The sequence below is a fragment of the Motacilla alba genome, chromosome 6, assembly GCF_015832195.1.
Source record: "Motacilla alba alba isolate MOTALB_02 chromosome 6, Motacilla_alba_V1.0_pri, whole genome shotgun sequence".
In the NCBI taxonomy this organism is placed as follows: domain Eukaryota; kingdom Metazoa; phylum Chordata; class Aves; order Passeriformes; family Motacillidae; genus Motacilla; species Motacilla alba.
In genome coordinates, this window is record NC_052021.1 from 33,257,697 (window position 1) to 33,273,712 (window position 16,016).

A 16,016-nucleotide genomic window follows, 5' to 3' on the forward strand; every position below is an offset into this window, starting at 1 on the left:
GCCCAGGCCCTGCCGGGGCACTGAGGCTGCAGAGCAGAGCTCAGCATTTACCCCTCACTGCTCACTCTTGTCAGGAACACATGAAAAAAAAAAAAAAAAAACAACAAAACAACAACCCAACAAGCAGAAGGATTCTGAAACCTGCCCAAGGAGCAGATAGAAAAACCACGTGAGGATCCCTTGGGAGGTTTGTGAGCCAAGCCTGGCTCCAGCTGGACGCTCCCATCCTCTCCCTGCCAGCCTGCACACGGAGCTGGGACACGCACGCCACGTGGGCTGCACTATCAGCGGGAGATTACGAGCTTTCCAGAAGGTTTTTATCTCCTGTCTCCCCCCCTGCTATGAATTTTCTCTTCTAGAGGCCTGCACGGTGCCTGTGCTCGCTGTCAGGGCGCTGGGGCTGAGGGAGGGAACAGCATTCCTGCTCTTTCCCCACAGCCAGCTCTCCTCCCCACCTCTCTGCTGAGCCACAGCGAAGGGAAGTGCTGAAAACCTCACATTCTGCACACCAAAGGGAGGTTAAAACACAGCTCAGAAAACACTGGAATCTACTGCTGCAATGTACTCAGAGAGTGGAACTTAAAGCAGCTAATTCGATATTACATTTATTAGCAATTGCCCATTATTGTTATATCTTTAATTGGAAGGGACTGCTCAGGGCTGCTCTCACTGACAGAGTGGAAAAGTAAAAACCTTGGGTTCACTTGGCTCAAAGCTGCCAGCTGATGACACTCTGGGAGCTCAGGAAACACTCGTGCAGAGAAACCTGCACCTGTCCCACCCACCAGCCTGATCTTGTTCGCTGTGGGAGCGAGGTCTGTAGCTCTGCAGAGCACACACAACTGGGTGTGACACTTCCCACATCTCAGTTTTCCCAGAGAAAAGGGCTTGATCCCTCAGTGCTTCCCTCAGTGCCCAGGCTGCAGGGTGGGGACAGGGCAGCACCGACTCCCCTGACCCCAAGTGTGCCCCCAAAACCAGGGTTTGGGATGTGAGTAGGACACAGCCCTCTCTTCTCTCCAGGGAATTTGGCACAGCCCCATTATCCTGCTGTTTTGTAGGCACTGGAAGAGAAGATTGACCTTGACAGACTTTATGACAGCCACAAAAATGTCTCAGAATTTGTATTTCTGAGTCTTTTTATCCTCATGTTGTATCAGCATATAAATATCTTCTTTCACTGTTCCCTTCTTTTGGGGTATTCATGCAGGGAGTTGGAACTCCTTATGGGGAACTCCTCATGTTTATGGGGGTTGGAACTATGTGATCTCTAAGGTCCCTTTCAACCAAAGATTTCTATGATATTAAGATAAAAGACAGAAAGCAGCAGTTTCTCTCCTGATGGGGCTGAACCCTTTCCCTCCAAAATGACACAGCCAGAGGTAGCCCTGACCACACAATCTTGACTGCCGTTGCTAAAAAACATAGATCAAACCTTTTCTCATGCCCATGCTAAATATTGCATTTTTATACCACAAACCTCTGGGAAATACCTGTACCTTAGAGCCACAGACTGATCCCAGCTTACTGTAGCTCTGGCAGCTGAACTGCCACATTTTGGTGTGGTTTAGGCCACCTGACTGCCATGGTGCCATTGCGGAAGGGGAAAAACTGCTCCTTCCAGTAAAGTAAAACTTTTTACTTCAATTCTGGTGAAATCCCAACTGTCAGCTGAGGCTGAAATGCTGCAATACAGCTGCCAGCTCCAGCATTTGCAGATAAACCAGGCTGAGGTCACAGTTTTTTGGCTAAGACACAGCACAGAATTATAATAGCAAGTATATTCTGACAGGTCCCAACTCTCTGTTTGGGGTTTGTTTGTTTAGATTTGTTTCTCTCTCTCTATTTCAAGCCATTGATTCTATAGAAGCATGTCAGTTCATTAACAAATCCTGTCAGCTATTTCCTTTGGCACTGGGAATGGGTTGTTTCCCTGCTAAATTAATCCAGCTCCAATGTCACTCGCACACCAATCAGTGCTCCCATTCAGGGAGGTCGGGCAGAAAATGGAGAGAATAACTTCTTTTCTTTTAACCAAAAAGAGGAAACAAAACATTGCTGAACTCTGAAGCCTCTCTGGAGCTGGTCATATCAGCACTGTGCATGAAGATGGCTACTGCCTGATTTCCAGCCCAGGGAATTCTGCTGGAGCCTCCTCAGTCCTGGGGAAAAGCTTTCAGAGTGACCTCCACCACTGGGCCATTACATCCCAACCCACCCTGGGTACTGGGTCTCCATGAAGGAATGGAAAATGTGCAAGGGGGACAATCAGAGATGACCTAAACCTCTGGAGGCCTCTGGAATCCTAAGGGATTTATGGGATAAGAGGGAGGCTTATATTGTGGCCTGAGTTGGATTTTGTCTCCTGATAAAATGGAAGAATTTTTACAGAGGGAATAAAAGGCAGCAATGTAACCTCATATATTGCCTTTTTTATATTGCTTTGTTAAGGCTGGGCTATAAACCTGAGAAAAAGGAACATAAAATGATGGGGAAATGAAGAGTGAACCCAGCTCCTCTAAAATATTCCAGCTTTTTCTTTCTATTGCCATGTTCCAATGGACACTGCCAGTGGCCCACCAGCCACAACCACATTGATGTCACCCTCACTGCTCCCTCTGCAAAGCTGGACAATGAAATCCTGGCAGAAAGAAACTGTCCAGGACACACTTGAGATGTTCTTGACGTCCTCAGGGACAAAGCCATCCTCCCTCCATACTCACCCTCCTATGCCCTCAGCTTATCTCAGCTTTTTATCTTACTGTGACATCCCCAGCCTCAGGTACCCACAGGAGTCAGCACTGGGAAAGTTCCCCAGCATCTGTTCAGAGTTACTTTGCTCTGACATTCATAATTATGACCTTTGTCAGCAGATCATGTAAGCATGAAATTAACTTTGAAAATCAGTAATTCCACTGCCTTCACCTGGGTCACTCACATGTTTAAAGTTAAAAGAACACTGAAGAGCTTTGCTGTGTACAGACCTTGCCCTGACAGAGTGCAAAACGTTTCCAGTCACAGACAAACAGCCAGTAGCCACAGACTGTTCCACTCTCCAGCTCAGATTTAATCTTACAGGGGCTCTGTTTCACTGACACAGCCATGAACTGCTTCCCTCCAAGACCCACATGCTTCAATCAACTTCCAAGGGATTTCTGAGTGCATACATTACTGTCCCTTGCACACCAGCAGAGCATCAGTATTACACATGTAAGGCACCCCAGTCCAGCCAGCTGCTCCAAAAAGTGGTTTATTTTGCAGCTGATGGATGCTTTGCTGATTCTGGAAATCTCTCCATATGACAAGTGTTTCTAAAACATTTAAGGTACTACAGAGCCGAAGGTTCTCAAGAGTGCAATCATCTTTTGCAGCTAAATCATGGTAAGGAATGTACTTGCAATGTGAGCTCGCTTGCAGGTTTTCTGCCTGTGACAAATTGAAGCCAGCACAAATAATTTTGGAGTTGCAATTACAAATGGGCAGTGCCTGGAAATTAATCACCAAAGTATTTAATGAATATCCACAGAAGTAATCTCAACAGCTGCAAGCCATCGAGATTTCAAACCCTAGGCTGCCAAGTCAGGTACCAGCAAACCTTCCAGAAGTCACTCAGAACATCTTGCCCAGTACATATGAACACATCTTGATGGGTCTAAATATCAGAAAACACCAAACTGACATTCAGTATTTCCACAGATAACAGATGGTTTCACACTTGGGGTTGTCTAATGCATCTGAATCGTGTTTTGAAACATAACTCAAGGTTTGGAAAATCTCTAAGGTTTTCAATAAATGAAGTTTAATGTCAAGACTACTCAAAGCAGCTGTTCCCCCTAATCATGGAAAATCACATCCAGGTTTTTTTTTGCATGACCCAATGCAGAAATTATGTAATTCAGGGGTCCCATGCACCTCCACCCCCACCATTCTCCAGTGCTTTACATGAAACCACAGAAAGATAACAGCACACGTCTCAGAGCTTCATGTGCTGCCACTTTTTACTCCAGACAAGGTGTTTGTGTTTCTCTCTACACCCCTACCTGCAGCAGGTGGGTAATGGCTCAATGCTTGCATCTGAGCTCCTGTTCCACACCAGTATCAGAAAGAGGGAGCAGGGGCTCATCTGCATCCTTGCAGATTCCCAGGACACAGGGATGGGAATGCTGTTCCCTTCCCCAGGTTTTGATGAGCTTTTCCCACCTCTAGAGTCCAGAACGCACAGGTCCAGCCTGGCCTGCTGCCATCAGATGTTTGCTCTGCAGAAATGCAGGCTCTCATTTCTCTCCTGGGCATTATTTCCCACTCCATGCCCCTGCAGAGTCCCTGGAAGCAGCAGGATGCTCCTGCCCCATCACCTCCTGTGCCAGTGACAACACACCCAACACAGCACTACAGGCAGATGAAACACGACCGCAACTTCCACAGACAAGCACAAAGGGCTTGGCTGTTTTCCCTGGGAAGCACAGCCCAGTCCTGCAGAGCAGTGCCTGGTGTGATTTACAGAAAGAGAAACTGACCTACACATGCACACGCTGAGAAAACTTCTGCGTGGACTTGCAACACCCAGACCATAATCTCTTAGGAAAATCAAAGTCAGAAATTGTGAAGAAAAGAGCAAAATGATTTTGCAAGACTGTGACCAATTTTTTCCTGTCGTTTGGGATCTGTGAACTGCCTCGTGTGCTACAAATGCCAAACCAGGCAAGGCTGATTGTTCCATTCCACAACACTGCCTCGAAGCTCCTGCTGGGATGAGGAAACTCGCGTTGTCAACACCACACACAGCTCTTCCAGAATGCAAACCTTCAGCTGGACACCCCACCAAACTAAAAAAACAATCCCAGTTTACCCCAACTGAAAAATAGTCATTGATAAATGTATTTTGTCAGGAGCAGATCTCAACATCTCCAAATCCATACAGTCACACAGACGCCTGTGGAGGTAATTTATTGCATTTTCCTGTCCTGCTTCTAAAAGAGGTGGAGATTGCCTCTTACAATCTCCTAAATCTGACTTTATTACAGGTACAAGAGAGTTTGGTATGTTCAGCAAAGCCTGTATTAGCAGTTTTATGGTTTTTTATGTTCTTTTAATCGCTGACATGGAATGTAAATAGTTTCCTCAATTGCTGCATACTTCCCATTCCTGCAGGAAGGCACACCCTTCGACAAAGATTAAGAGAATATAAAGTGAAATCCCTGTTTACTAAAGGAATTAAATTCTCCTCTAGTTACTGGAACACAGCAACCTGTGCATGGGGGATCTACACACCCTTCAAGGACAGGTTTCCAACAGCTACAGGGGCATTAAAAATAACATAAAGGAAGCTCAAGATTTGGGCTCGATGTGGAATAATAAAGTGAACTGGAATTCATCACAGCTGGGTAACGTTGGGGTTCATCCAAATGACTGGGAATAAAAAGCATCTTGCACTGTTTTGCTCCAGAGGACTAAAGAGGTGCCCCATGGTTTTCCATTGATGTTGTCCATCCCCAGCCCGAGGCAGGATGTCCCTGGCCTCCCCTGGACATTTGCTTTCACAGGCACATTCCTTCCTCCTAACACATCAAACTGCTCACGTCCACGCTCTCTCTATTAAACTGAAAAAAATACCTTTGTGGCTTTGATTCCCCAGCAGGGGAACCTGCAGAACTCACAGATCCTTGGGAACTGTTATAAAAGGTTTTCTCTGGGTTGAGAGTGATCTCTGGTTTGCCTTTTACAAACAGCACGCAGTTGTCCTGATCTGGATTCCCACCATATATCCTTGAGATTCTCTTAGAGGAAAACAGAACGCTTGCAGGGTAGACAAAGACTGGGATGACTTTTTCCATTTGTCATGGACTTCCAGAGCAGTGATTTCATTCTTGTACTGTTTTGGTTTTTAACAACTCTGCCCATGGGACCACAAGTACAGCAGTCCCTGACCCCCCTCTGAAATCTCACGGACATGAGCAGGATTTGCCAAGAGCACATGGAAGAAGGTGCTCACAAACACAGGCTCAAGCCCAATGTTGGTCCTGGGCTGCAGGAACAGCACAACCATCCCATCATCAGCCCCTTGCCAGCAAACCCAGAGAGCTCCATTTAACATTCCAGCAGGGGTTAATCCCCAAGTCTTCACTCTTCACCCCCGATGGACACTGCATGGAGCAGATCCTGGGTGCAGACAGCATCAGGAGGGATGAGCCCTCCCCAAAAACTTCCAGAGATTGTAGGCTATTCCAGATTACTATAAATAAAAGGCCTTACCACAGGAAAGGAGGACAAATCCAAAAGAAATACACAGGAAAACCCTGAAAGGCAACACGTCCATTTTCATCCCCACATAAATGCACACAACCACAGAGATTCTTGCTCTATCAGCAATGCACAAATACCCATAATCCAAACTGGAACAAAACTCTCTTGATAGGGGACTCTTTATAGGGGACCAGTAGCAAAACTGGCCCCAGGTTAATTTTAAACTATCAATTTTAAAATTATAACCCTCCTCCAAGAGTACAAAGTGACCATGCAGCAGGGTACTCACTCATTCCTCTCCAGATCGATGACCAGATGTTTATTTTCAGCTTGAATTACAAACTGCAGCAGAGCTGGGTGGTTCTGAAAAAGGAAAATAGAGTTGGCTGAGTCCAAACCCAGAGCCCATCATCCTGCACCCGGATGCCAGGGAAATGGACACACCATGGAATCAAAGGAAGGCTTGGCTTGGAAGGGCTCTGAAGAACCATTTAGTTCCCATGGGCAGGGACAACTCCCACTGTCCCAGGTTGCTCCAAGCCCTGTCCAACCTGGCCTTGGGCACTGCCAGGGATCCAGGGGCAGCCCCAGCTGCTCTGGGCACCCTGTGCCAGGGCCTGCCCATCCTCCCAGGGAACAATTCCTTCCTAATATTTCAAATGTTTAAGATGTACTTCAAGATTTTCATAAGGCACAGTTAAGTTTCATCTTAAAAGAAAGAAGAAGTGTTGTGGCAGAATTAAGGGCATAGAATATCCTGAGTTGAATGGGAGCCATAAGGATTGTCAAGTGCAAAAAATGTGAAATATCAATAAAAATACGGTCAACAGTATTATCAAGTATCTCTGTGACAACAACAGACAAAGTTATTTATGCATGTACAAGTATTTAAGAGAACTTTCTAAACAAGACACCAGCAACAGAGCCCACAGAAATCCCACTTGCACTCCAGCATGGATCAGGACATCTGGATTGCATTTTCAAGCACCATCATGACTGCGTGCAGTCTTCACACTGCCTTTCCCCTGGTTATAAAACCCCGGTTCTTTTTCATCTCAAGCACCCAAAGGTAAACCCAGTAATTTTTGGGAGAGCTGTGAGAGGGTATCTGGAGCAGTGGAACCTAAAAACTTGCAGGAAGGGGCAATGCACCTACACAGGCTCTGGAAATTGCACTTCCAAGGAGAAAGCATAGTTTGCAATATGCTGGCTACTCTTGATCCAAAAGACTCAGCTCAAATATATTTTAAAACTGTTTACATTTAACTTACATTTCATTAAACAAACTCACTGGATTGTGCGACAGCATTTCCTTGTTTGAAATTCCAACAGTAGCTCCATAAATCAGCTGTTCTCCCATATACTCAAGATGCTTTTCTGGAGATTTGTGTCAGCCAATTGCAGCTAGAATGATTTTAGGATTCGAGTGTTTAATTGATTTATTGAGAAATGTGTCTGAATTTGTGATTGCTGCAGCAGAGCCCCAGTGGAGCCTCTGTGACAGACAGAGCATCCCCGTCCTTGGAACGCAGTGATTTTCAAATTGTTTGAAAAATTAGAGATGTTTGTTAAAAAGCAAAATTATTGGGAGGCTGTCATAGACTAAACAAAATTGTTCAAACAAAATGAGAAATAGCTGAGAACTCCGCAGTGCTCTCAGGCTTTATTGAGCCCAGGCTGAGTGAGATACCATTGCTTTATCCAAAGTGTCCTGCTCGTGAGAATCCAAACGTGCCTCCTCAGCAACAGCATTGAAATTCTGCATCTCTGTGAACTCTGCAGAAACCAGATCCCACTAGAATGCTAAATAAATGCTTCAGACTATCCTTGGCACTCAGCAAACACATGGGAGTCATTTATTGGCATGAATATTTAGAAGCAGTGTTGATTATGACTTCAGTATTAGTGCATTGCTTCCAAAACCCATGAGATCTACAGAATATGGAGTTTTGAGAGAGCAAACCACAATTAATTACAATATAACACAGTAAATAATTAAGATATTGCAGTGGCACAAATGGATTCTTTTCAGCTGAAGGCCCTCTTAATATGGAAATGACAACTATGTTTATTCATGAGTTCACAGTGGTACTTATTTGACAGTCAATGGATGTTGGTAAAGTTGCAAAGTTAAAAAAGCAGCTGCAGAATAGAACAGGCTGTTACAAGACAAAATCATCTCTCAGAGAATTCCTAAAGCTGAAACTTCTTCTCGTGGAGCACAATAATGGCCCCAGTTATGGATGCTGCATTGCTGTGCACAAGACCCAGGTTCAGAATCTTGCTTCACCATCAATTTTTCTTTCAAACAAATGGCTCATTTCCTTCTTTTCCATCTGCAAGGAGATGAGACTATATTTTTTCTTAGTCTGACTGGAATTCATAAGCACAAATACAGCAAAAATTACCCACTGCACAGGTGTTAGGGTGACTGCAAACAGAAACACTTGAAATTATAAATTTCTAATGGTAAAGAAAAATGAGTCTCTTTCAGAAAGGCCATTCGAGGTTTGTGTTTTGGTTTTTCCTCCTCTTTTTTAATCCATACTCCTATGAAATAAACTCAGATTTTTTGTTTGTTAGGGCTTTTTTGGGGGGGGGGGGGGTTTCTTGCAGAAGCTGTGGAGTCTTCCCTGAAGTTTTTGCACATTTTTGCCACAAACTTCTAAAAGTTCATTTTAAATCCCATGAAACACTGTGATACCCTTCCCTTACAATCAGGATTTTCAAAACTGAGTCACAGGGTGAAATGGAAATGATGATAAATAATATCTGATGATATTAGAGCACAGCTTTATATTTTCCACAGAGAATAATCAAAACAGCACCTTGTGGGGGTACAGAGCCTCCTGCTCAGAATGTTTGAGAGCCACTTGTTCTAAGCCTCCCTTAAGAGCCACAAAAACAATTTCCATGCTGGTGCCACAACTTATTCCCACATTGATCCCTTTAAAATTATTGACTTTGGAAGCCAAGTGGACCTGATGAGAGCGGCATTATTTCAACCATAATGAAGAATTTTTTTAAGGTTCTGCTTTCTTTTCTCCACAGACTCAAGTTTTCTACTTCTCTCCTAAAACTGCAGTTTGCTCTTTTCCTTTTTGGTAATTTTTTTGTGGTGTAAGAGAAGATTTCATCAGTGCACATAAGCTTTTCCCTGGTATCCTAAGAGGACAAACTCCAGGATGATTGAAGGAGGAATCTCCATAACTTTCCCCTCTTATTTAGAAGATTTGCATCCAAAATCTGCATCAAATTGTATTAAAAAAAAACCCCCAAAAAACAGGAAAAGCATTTCCCCCCCTTAATTTGCTTCTTCCTTGCTTGGAGCTGAGGGGTTTTGTTCTGAATTGATGTTAGAAAAACTCAATATTCTGAATGAAATTATTGAAACATTAAGTCAAGGTCAAGCAAGAATTCTCACTGATAAAGCAGATTAAAAAAATAATAAATCAGCACTTGATTAAGTAGAAGATGAAGGGACAGCAGCCTATTTCTGAGTCAGAAAAGTTCTGCAATAAAACTGCTTTAACTAGTACATGTTTCATAAGTACTGCTTTTTTTTTTTCTTTTTAAAATCACACTGATCCTCCCTGAGAAAGAGAAAAGGAAGGACAGTTTAGGGATTTAGGGCTTCCCCTGTGAACGTGGGGGTGGTGTTTGGAATACTGTCTAATAAAAATTATATCTAGCCACAAAATAACCCACTTTTATTCCTGACATACTTGTGGAGAAGATACACTGGGAGAAGATCTGTTCACCTTGGTGGGATGCCCATTCTGAAATTTGAATGCAAAGGATTTGTCACTGAGAGAAATCTTAATTATTGCTGGATCCCCCTTTCCTTTGGGCTGTGATCCCACTGCAGGGCTGTGAGCTTTTCCCTACTGGGACTGGGAAAGAAGACTCCAAGTCATTTCTTATTACACTTGAAAAGCAGAAAGCTGATGGAAGGGAGAGTCCTAACACATCTGTCTTTGCAGCTCCCTCTCTATAAAAAGAAAGGATTTTATTGGATTGAGATGCATGAGTTAGATCAGCACACACAACTTTAAATAAATTCTAGCAATTTTATAATAGAAATAAAGGGAAATATCTTTCAGATAAAGAAAAGATTGAAAATGAACTCAAAGCAGCAGCATTAATTCATTTGGAAACAGAAATGCATTTTCAGCTGTATCCAGTGTCTAAATCCACTGTTTGAGGATAGAGATCAGCACAAGAAATAGAACCAAAAGGGGTCATTTTGCTTCTCTGGTTTCCAAGTTTTAAATTATATCCTGACTGGGCCAGACTGAAATAGGCAGGTTTGTTTAATCCAGCAAAGTGGTTTCCAGGCCCTCCAGAGCTGGTATTAACTTTGCTAAAGCCAGCCCTGCAACAGGCTCAGCTCTGCCCGTGCCCAAGGTGACCTTGGCCCATGCAGTGCTGAAATGGGTAAAAACTGGTCAGACAGAAAGGAAAAAACATTAATTAAGAGGAGAATTATGGCTTGTAATTAGTTGCATGCAACGTGGCTCCTGACATTCCTCGGGGAGCTCAATAAAAACCCTCCCCTCACAGCGGGGTCACGTTTCATAATTTCAGAATTACCTGCCTGGCCTTCAGTTTGAGGACAGAGACTACACCAAGTCAAACCAGAGTCAATGACTGGACAGACAAAGGATTCAACCAAGGGGTCATTTGGGAGTATTTTTTCATCCACAGTTTTAAACTGTGCCAAAACCACTGATGTTTGCTGTCTGAGCAAGGCCCACTCTGGAGAGAGCCCACCTGGAGCAGCGAGTCCAGCTCTGGGGCAGGACATGGACACGGAGCTGCTGGAGAAAGTCCAGAGGACACAAAGGTGACGAGGGAGATGGAGTCCTCTGCTCTAGGGCCAGGCTGGAGAGCTGGGACTGCTCACCTGGACAAGGCTCCAGGGAGAGCTCAGAGCTCCCTGCAGGGCCTGAAGGGGCTCAGGAGAGCTGGAGAGGGACTGGGGACAAGGCATGGAGGGACACTGTGGGAATCACAAAAACAGAAACTCCCACAGACACTGAAGGGTTTGATCTGCAGCCTTGGGAGAAGCTTGGATTGATGTAAAAATACAATACACAGAGATTAAGCAGAAAAATCATAAACTCCTATTTCTAGAGTTGTAAGTAAGAATATGCCTTACGTGAGTGAGAAACTGCACTGGTAAGATGGTGAAGGGTTTGTAATGTAGGGGTGGGGCTGTATGGAATAAGCTGAGAGTTTAGAAGTTATAGCAGAAGCAAATGTGTGCCTGTGAGACAGAAGCCCTTTGGACAAAAGCATCCAGAGTGCAGCAGAAGGGAGCACAGGTGATGGGTCAGAAAAGCAAAATAAACCCTGTGGCAACTGTCCATTGGGTTAGAAAGTTCTAGATTGCCTTGTAACAAAGAACTTGTGACTGCTCCTGAGCTATGGCTGAATGCTTGCTTCTCTGAAATCTCAGGGCCTCTGAGACTGATGTTTGTCTGTGCAATAAATCATTCTTAGCCTGAAAATAGTCCCATCCCTTCATTATTACTGGTGACAATGATAGGACAGGACACAGGGAATGGCTTCCACTGCCAGAGGGCAGGGATGGATGGGATTTTGGGGAGAAAAATGTTCCCTGGCAGGGTGGGCAGGCCCTGGCACAGGGTGCCCAGAGCAGCTGTGGCTGCCCCTGGATCCCTGGCAGTGCCCCAGGCCATGGTGGACACTGGGGCTGGGAGCACCTGGGACAGTGGAAGGTGTCCCTGCCATGGCAGAGGTGTTGCACTATATTTCCTTTAAGGTCCCCATATGACCTTTAAGGTCCCTTTCAACCCAAACCTTCCTGTGATTCCATGTTCCTATTTACTTTCTCCTCAATGCTCTTAATACCAGAAATTCCAGCACAAAAAATAAAGGCTGTGAGATTGTTATCTCCTAAGCAGGGCTCTGGAAATTGAGGACCTTTTAGATTTATCAGGCAGTCACATCCCACATACATACAGGTTTTTTCTTGGATCAGAAGAGTTAACACCAGGAATTAGAAACTGCATAACTGGGGAAAGATTCCATTATTTCCAGCAGGGAAAAATTCCATGCCATTTTTTGCTATCTATATGAAAATACCTTTTATTTCCCTCGTTTATCACACACCGACGTTCTGCATTAGTGCTAAAAGGTGTATTTACAGTATCAGATCTTTGGGCTGATATTATTCCTCTATCTATAAAACACAAAAAGGGAGACGCTGGGAAATCTATAAGAAATAAAGTCACTCAGGGAATCTTACCATGGAAACTGGAACTCAATCCAACAAATGCAAGCTGTCTACAAAATATATACATTTAAGATAATTACAACCTGCAACAAACGCTGTAAATTGCATGCAATGCTTTTAAATCTATAAATATTTCCTGGTTTTCTTTTGGCTTCAGTTTAGAAGTGAACACAAAGTGCAACGTTTTCTGCAAACACCTCCAAGACTAAGCAATATTTCATGTGCAGGACATGAAAAGCATAAACATTTAATTCGTATGGTTTTGCAGGTTCCTGGGGGCAGCAAATTCAGCTGTGCTTTGCCTGCTTTCAGATGAGAAGGATGTATCCCTGTGGCTGCTTATAATGAGCACCAACTAAGAGAACAGAGCCTTTTACAGTTGTTTTTTTTTATTTTCTTTAATGGCTTAGCAAAGACTCCCAAGCCCTTAACAAATTGGCTGAGCCAGTCCAATAATGTAGGAAACGAAAGAACTGGCAAGTTTGTCCCCAAGTTTATTTTAAAGTGATTATTTGAAAGCACAATGATCAGATTTTTGCTTTCTTGCTGGCTGTACAGAGAGATACAAGATTCCTCTATCTGGAAGACACAATAGCTAAATTTAGGTTTTTTAAATTTTATTTTTGTCTTCTTTTTCTTAACTCCTACAGCAAATTGCAACTGCAGCTTGGAGATAGTCAGGTTTTTTCACCCTCTTCTATTCCTGCTCCCCACACTGCCATATTATAAATCTATGGAAGATTTATATATATATAAAAATAAAATTTATATATTTTTTTAAAACCTTCTGCCCCACACGATGTGGCAGAACCCAAGGCACATGAGGCCCTAAAGCAACTTTTCTGCTCCTTCCCTGGCTTCCTTACAGGAATCATGGGATGGTTTCAGTTGGAAGGAACCTTTAAAGATGATCCAGTCCAATCCCCCTGCAATGAGCAGGAAAACCTTCCACCAGCTGCCAGAAAACCCCACCATGGAGCTCACGGGATGCAGATAAAATAGGAGCTCTTGGGAACGACCCTAATTTGGGAATCGTCTCTTCATGAGCGAAAAGCACTCTCAATTAAAATGAAAAATCTCCATATTTCTGTGTGCTGCCTCTGCAGCAGTGCCAGTGCCAGCCTCTGCCCAGCAGGTCGTTTGGCAGCATCTGCTGAAGGTCCTGTGAATCTCCATCTCTGGGTTTAAATTCCCAGCTCCCTGCTCACTGCTGGTGCCCCAGGATCCTTATCCAGAGTTAAAAATCCATGCAAACAAAGCTCAAGAAAGAGGAAACCCAGAAGTTCATTGTGCCAGACCAAAATCAATAAAATTACACAGCTCCAGCTCCCCATTTCCTGCTTTCCATGCAGGAATACAAAGCTAATGACTGCTCCTGGAAAGGGAAAACATGCTTACAGCTTAGCTACATCCTTTCTGCGAGCTATTCCTGATTTACATTTTTTAAAAAATCAAAGGATAACCAGGCTAAAACATGTTTAAAATGTCATAACACCAAGCAGCAAATATTTTAGGAGCAGATCCAAAATAACTGGTTTGATGTTTGAAAGAAATCTGCACCTTGTCAGGCTGAGTTATGTTGTGAATTTATTCAGTATCAATAAAAAGTCAGGCATAAAACCTGAATTCAGCCTTTACACCATATTTTCATTATCAACCACTGAGGTTACGCTAAAATATATCAAGGTGCATTTAACCAGCTAAAAAGGGATTAGCAGAAAACTTTCAGCTTTATACTTTAAAAAACAAAGTAAAATAAATTATTTTTCTTTTTAATTGAATCTAAGCAGTGCAAATAGGGCAGCCTTGGTTTTTACAGCAGCTCTCCAATTATCCTCTGAACTATACAGATTAAAACCAGGTCAAAATCAGTATTCCCTTTTCAGTACAAACCTTGCAACAACAGCAACAAAAATCTTTGAAAGATTTTCAAAAACGAGCTCTGATAGAACAAACAGGGGTGAATTATGAAGAGGGGAACTGGTGCTGCCAGCACTTTGAAAGAGCTGATGGGCAGCGAGCTCTGGGATCCTCCAGCTCAGGATGTGGGCTGGGAGAGGGATGGGAGCTGGAACACAAAGCACCAGGGGAGGCAGGGGAGCCTTTCCTGAATCTGTGCAGCAGGCTGGGTGCAAAGCACCCAAGGCTTTGGTGTGGATTTATTGCCCTTCCTGAGTGCCCGCTGACCTGTGAGGAGTCTGCTCTGCTTCTGGGGGAGGCGAGTCCTTGGATTCACAGGCCACAAAAAAGGGGAGAAGGGAAAATGCAACAGCATATGGTTTTGACTGAATGGAAATGACTGCACTGAAGTGTGAACTCGATTTTATAGTAAGAACAAGCAATAAAAATAATAATAAAATATGTGTGCTTTTAGCCAGCCCTCATTTACTGCAGTGTATCCCAAACACAACATCTCTGTCAAGGGTCATTTCCACAAATCTATCCAAGATCCCCAGATTTGCTCATCCAGGTACTGAAGGGACTCCATGGAGTGCAGGAGCCCAGCAGGACCAGCAGCAGGATCTCAGCTTGGAAGCAGGTCAAGAGCAGCAGGGCTGTTGAATCCCAGCCTGATGGAAGGGTGTGTTTGCTATCCCATCCCATCCCATCCCCTAAACTGGCCAGAGCCCTGCCTGTCCTCTGACACCCTGAGGGGGTGGCCAGGAGGTTAAGTGATTGGACCAACACAGATTTGAGTTTTTAAAAGACCTGGAAATAAAAAAAAAAATCTTTTTAATAGAGGGGAAAAAAATAGTGAAACAACTTGTTGAACAATCTGGTTAAAAAATGGGCTAAAAAATGAATCATCCCCTGTATTTCTTTTCCTTACTGTATTCACAGAATCACAGCTTGGGTTGGGTGGAAAAGGAACCTAAAGCCCATCCAGTCCCACCCCTGCCATGGGCAGGGACACCTCCCACTATGCCAGGTTGCTCCAAGCCCTAATGTCCAACCTGGCCTTGGACACTTCCAGGGATGTTGCCCCAAAAGCTTTAAGTGGAAATGCCCTGTAAGTTTCTGGGGGAGTGTCTGGGTGGCCTTACATTCAGAAAAGGCAACTGGACACCACACAGCCTTAGAGATTTGAGAAGCTCATGGCAGCTCCTGCTCGTGGCAGCTTTTACTGTCACCTCTGCACCAAGATGGGCCACTCTGTTAGATGTTTAACACCTGAAAATTTCAAGCCTGGGTTCAGACATTTTTTCCCTGCCTCAAAAGCAGCCCAGAAGCTGGCCCAGGAGTGAAAGAACCTGGAATTGGCTGGAAGCAAAGGCACAGTCATTACCCAGTATTTACACTGCACGTATGAATCACAACTGTTCGCTGTGCTATCAAACAGATGGGAGCAGAAAGCACCTCTTGGTTGGAATCCATTATGTGCTGCTTAAACAATGCTTGGTGCAAGGCTGTGCAAAGAAAACAAACATGCCTGGGCTGGAGAAAATTGTCACAAAACACAACTTAATAGTGCTGGCAGGCAGGAAGCAATTCACTGGGGCTGGGCTGCCTT

The 16,016-nt window shown here is 44.0% G+C and overlaps 1 protein-coding gene across 2 annotated transcripts in view; it reads right to left on the minus strand.

Annotated features, from left to right (window-relative positions):
• ADAM12 (ADAM metallopeptidase domain 12) overlaps positions 1–16,016 on the minus strand; it is a 181,017-nt gene that overhangs the window by 126,522 nt on the left and 38,479 nt on the right. For both annotated transcript variants that reach the window (XM_038141010.1, XM_038141009.1), the window contains exon 3: positions 6,533–6,606. In XM_038141010.1, coding sequence (XP_037996938.1) covers positions 6,533–6,606 — 74 coding nt within the window. The remainder of the gene's footprint in view (positions 1–6,532; positions 6,607–16,016) is intronic.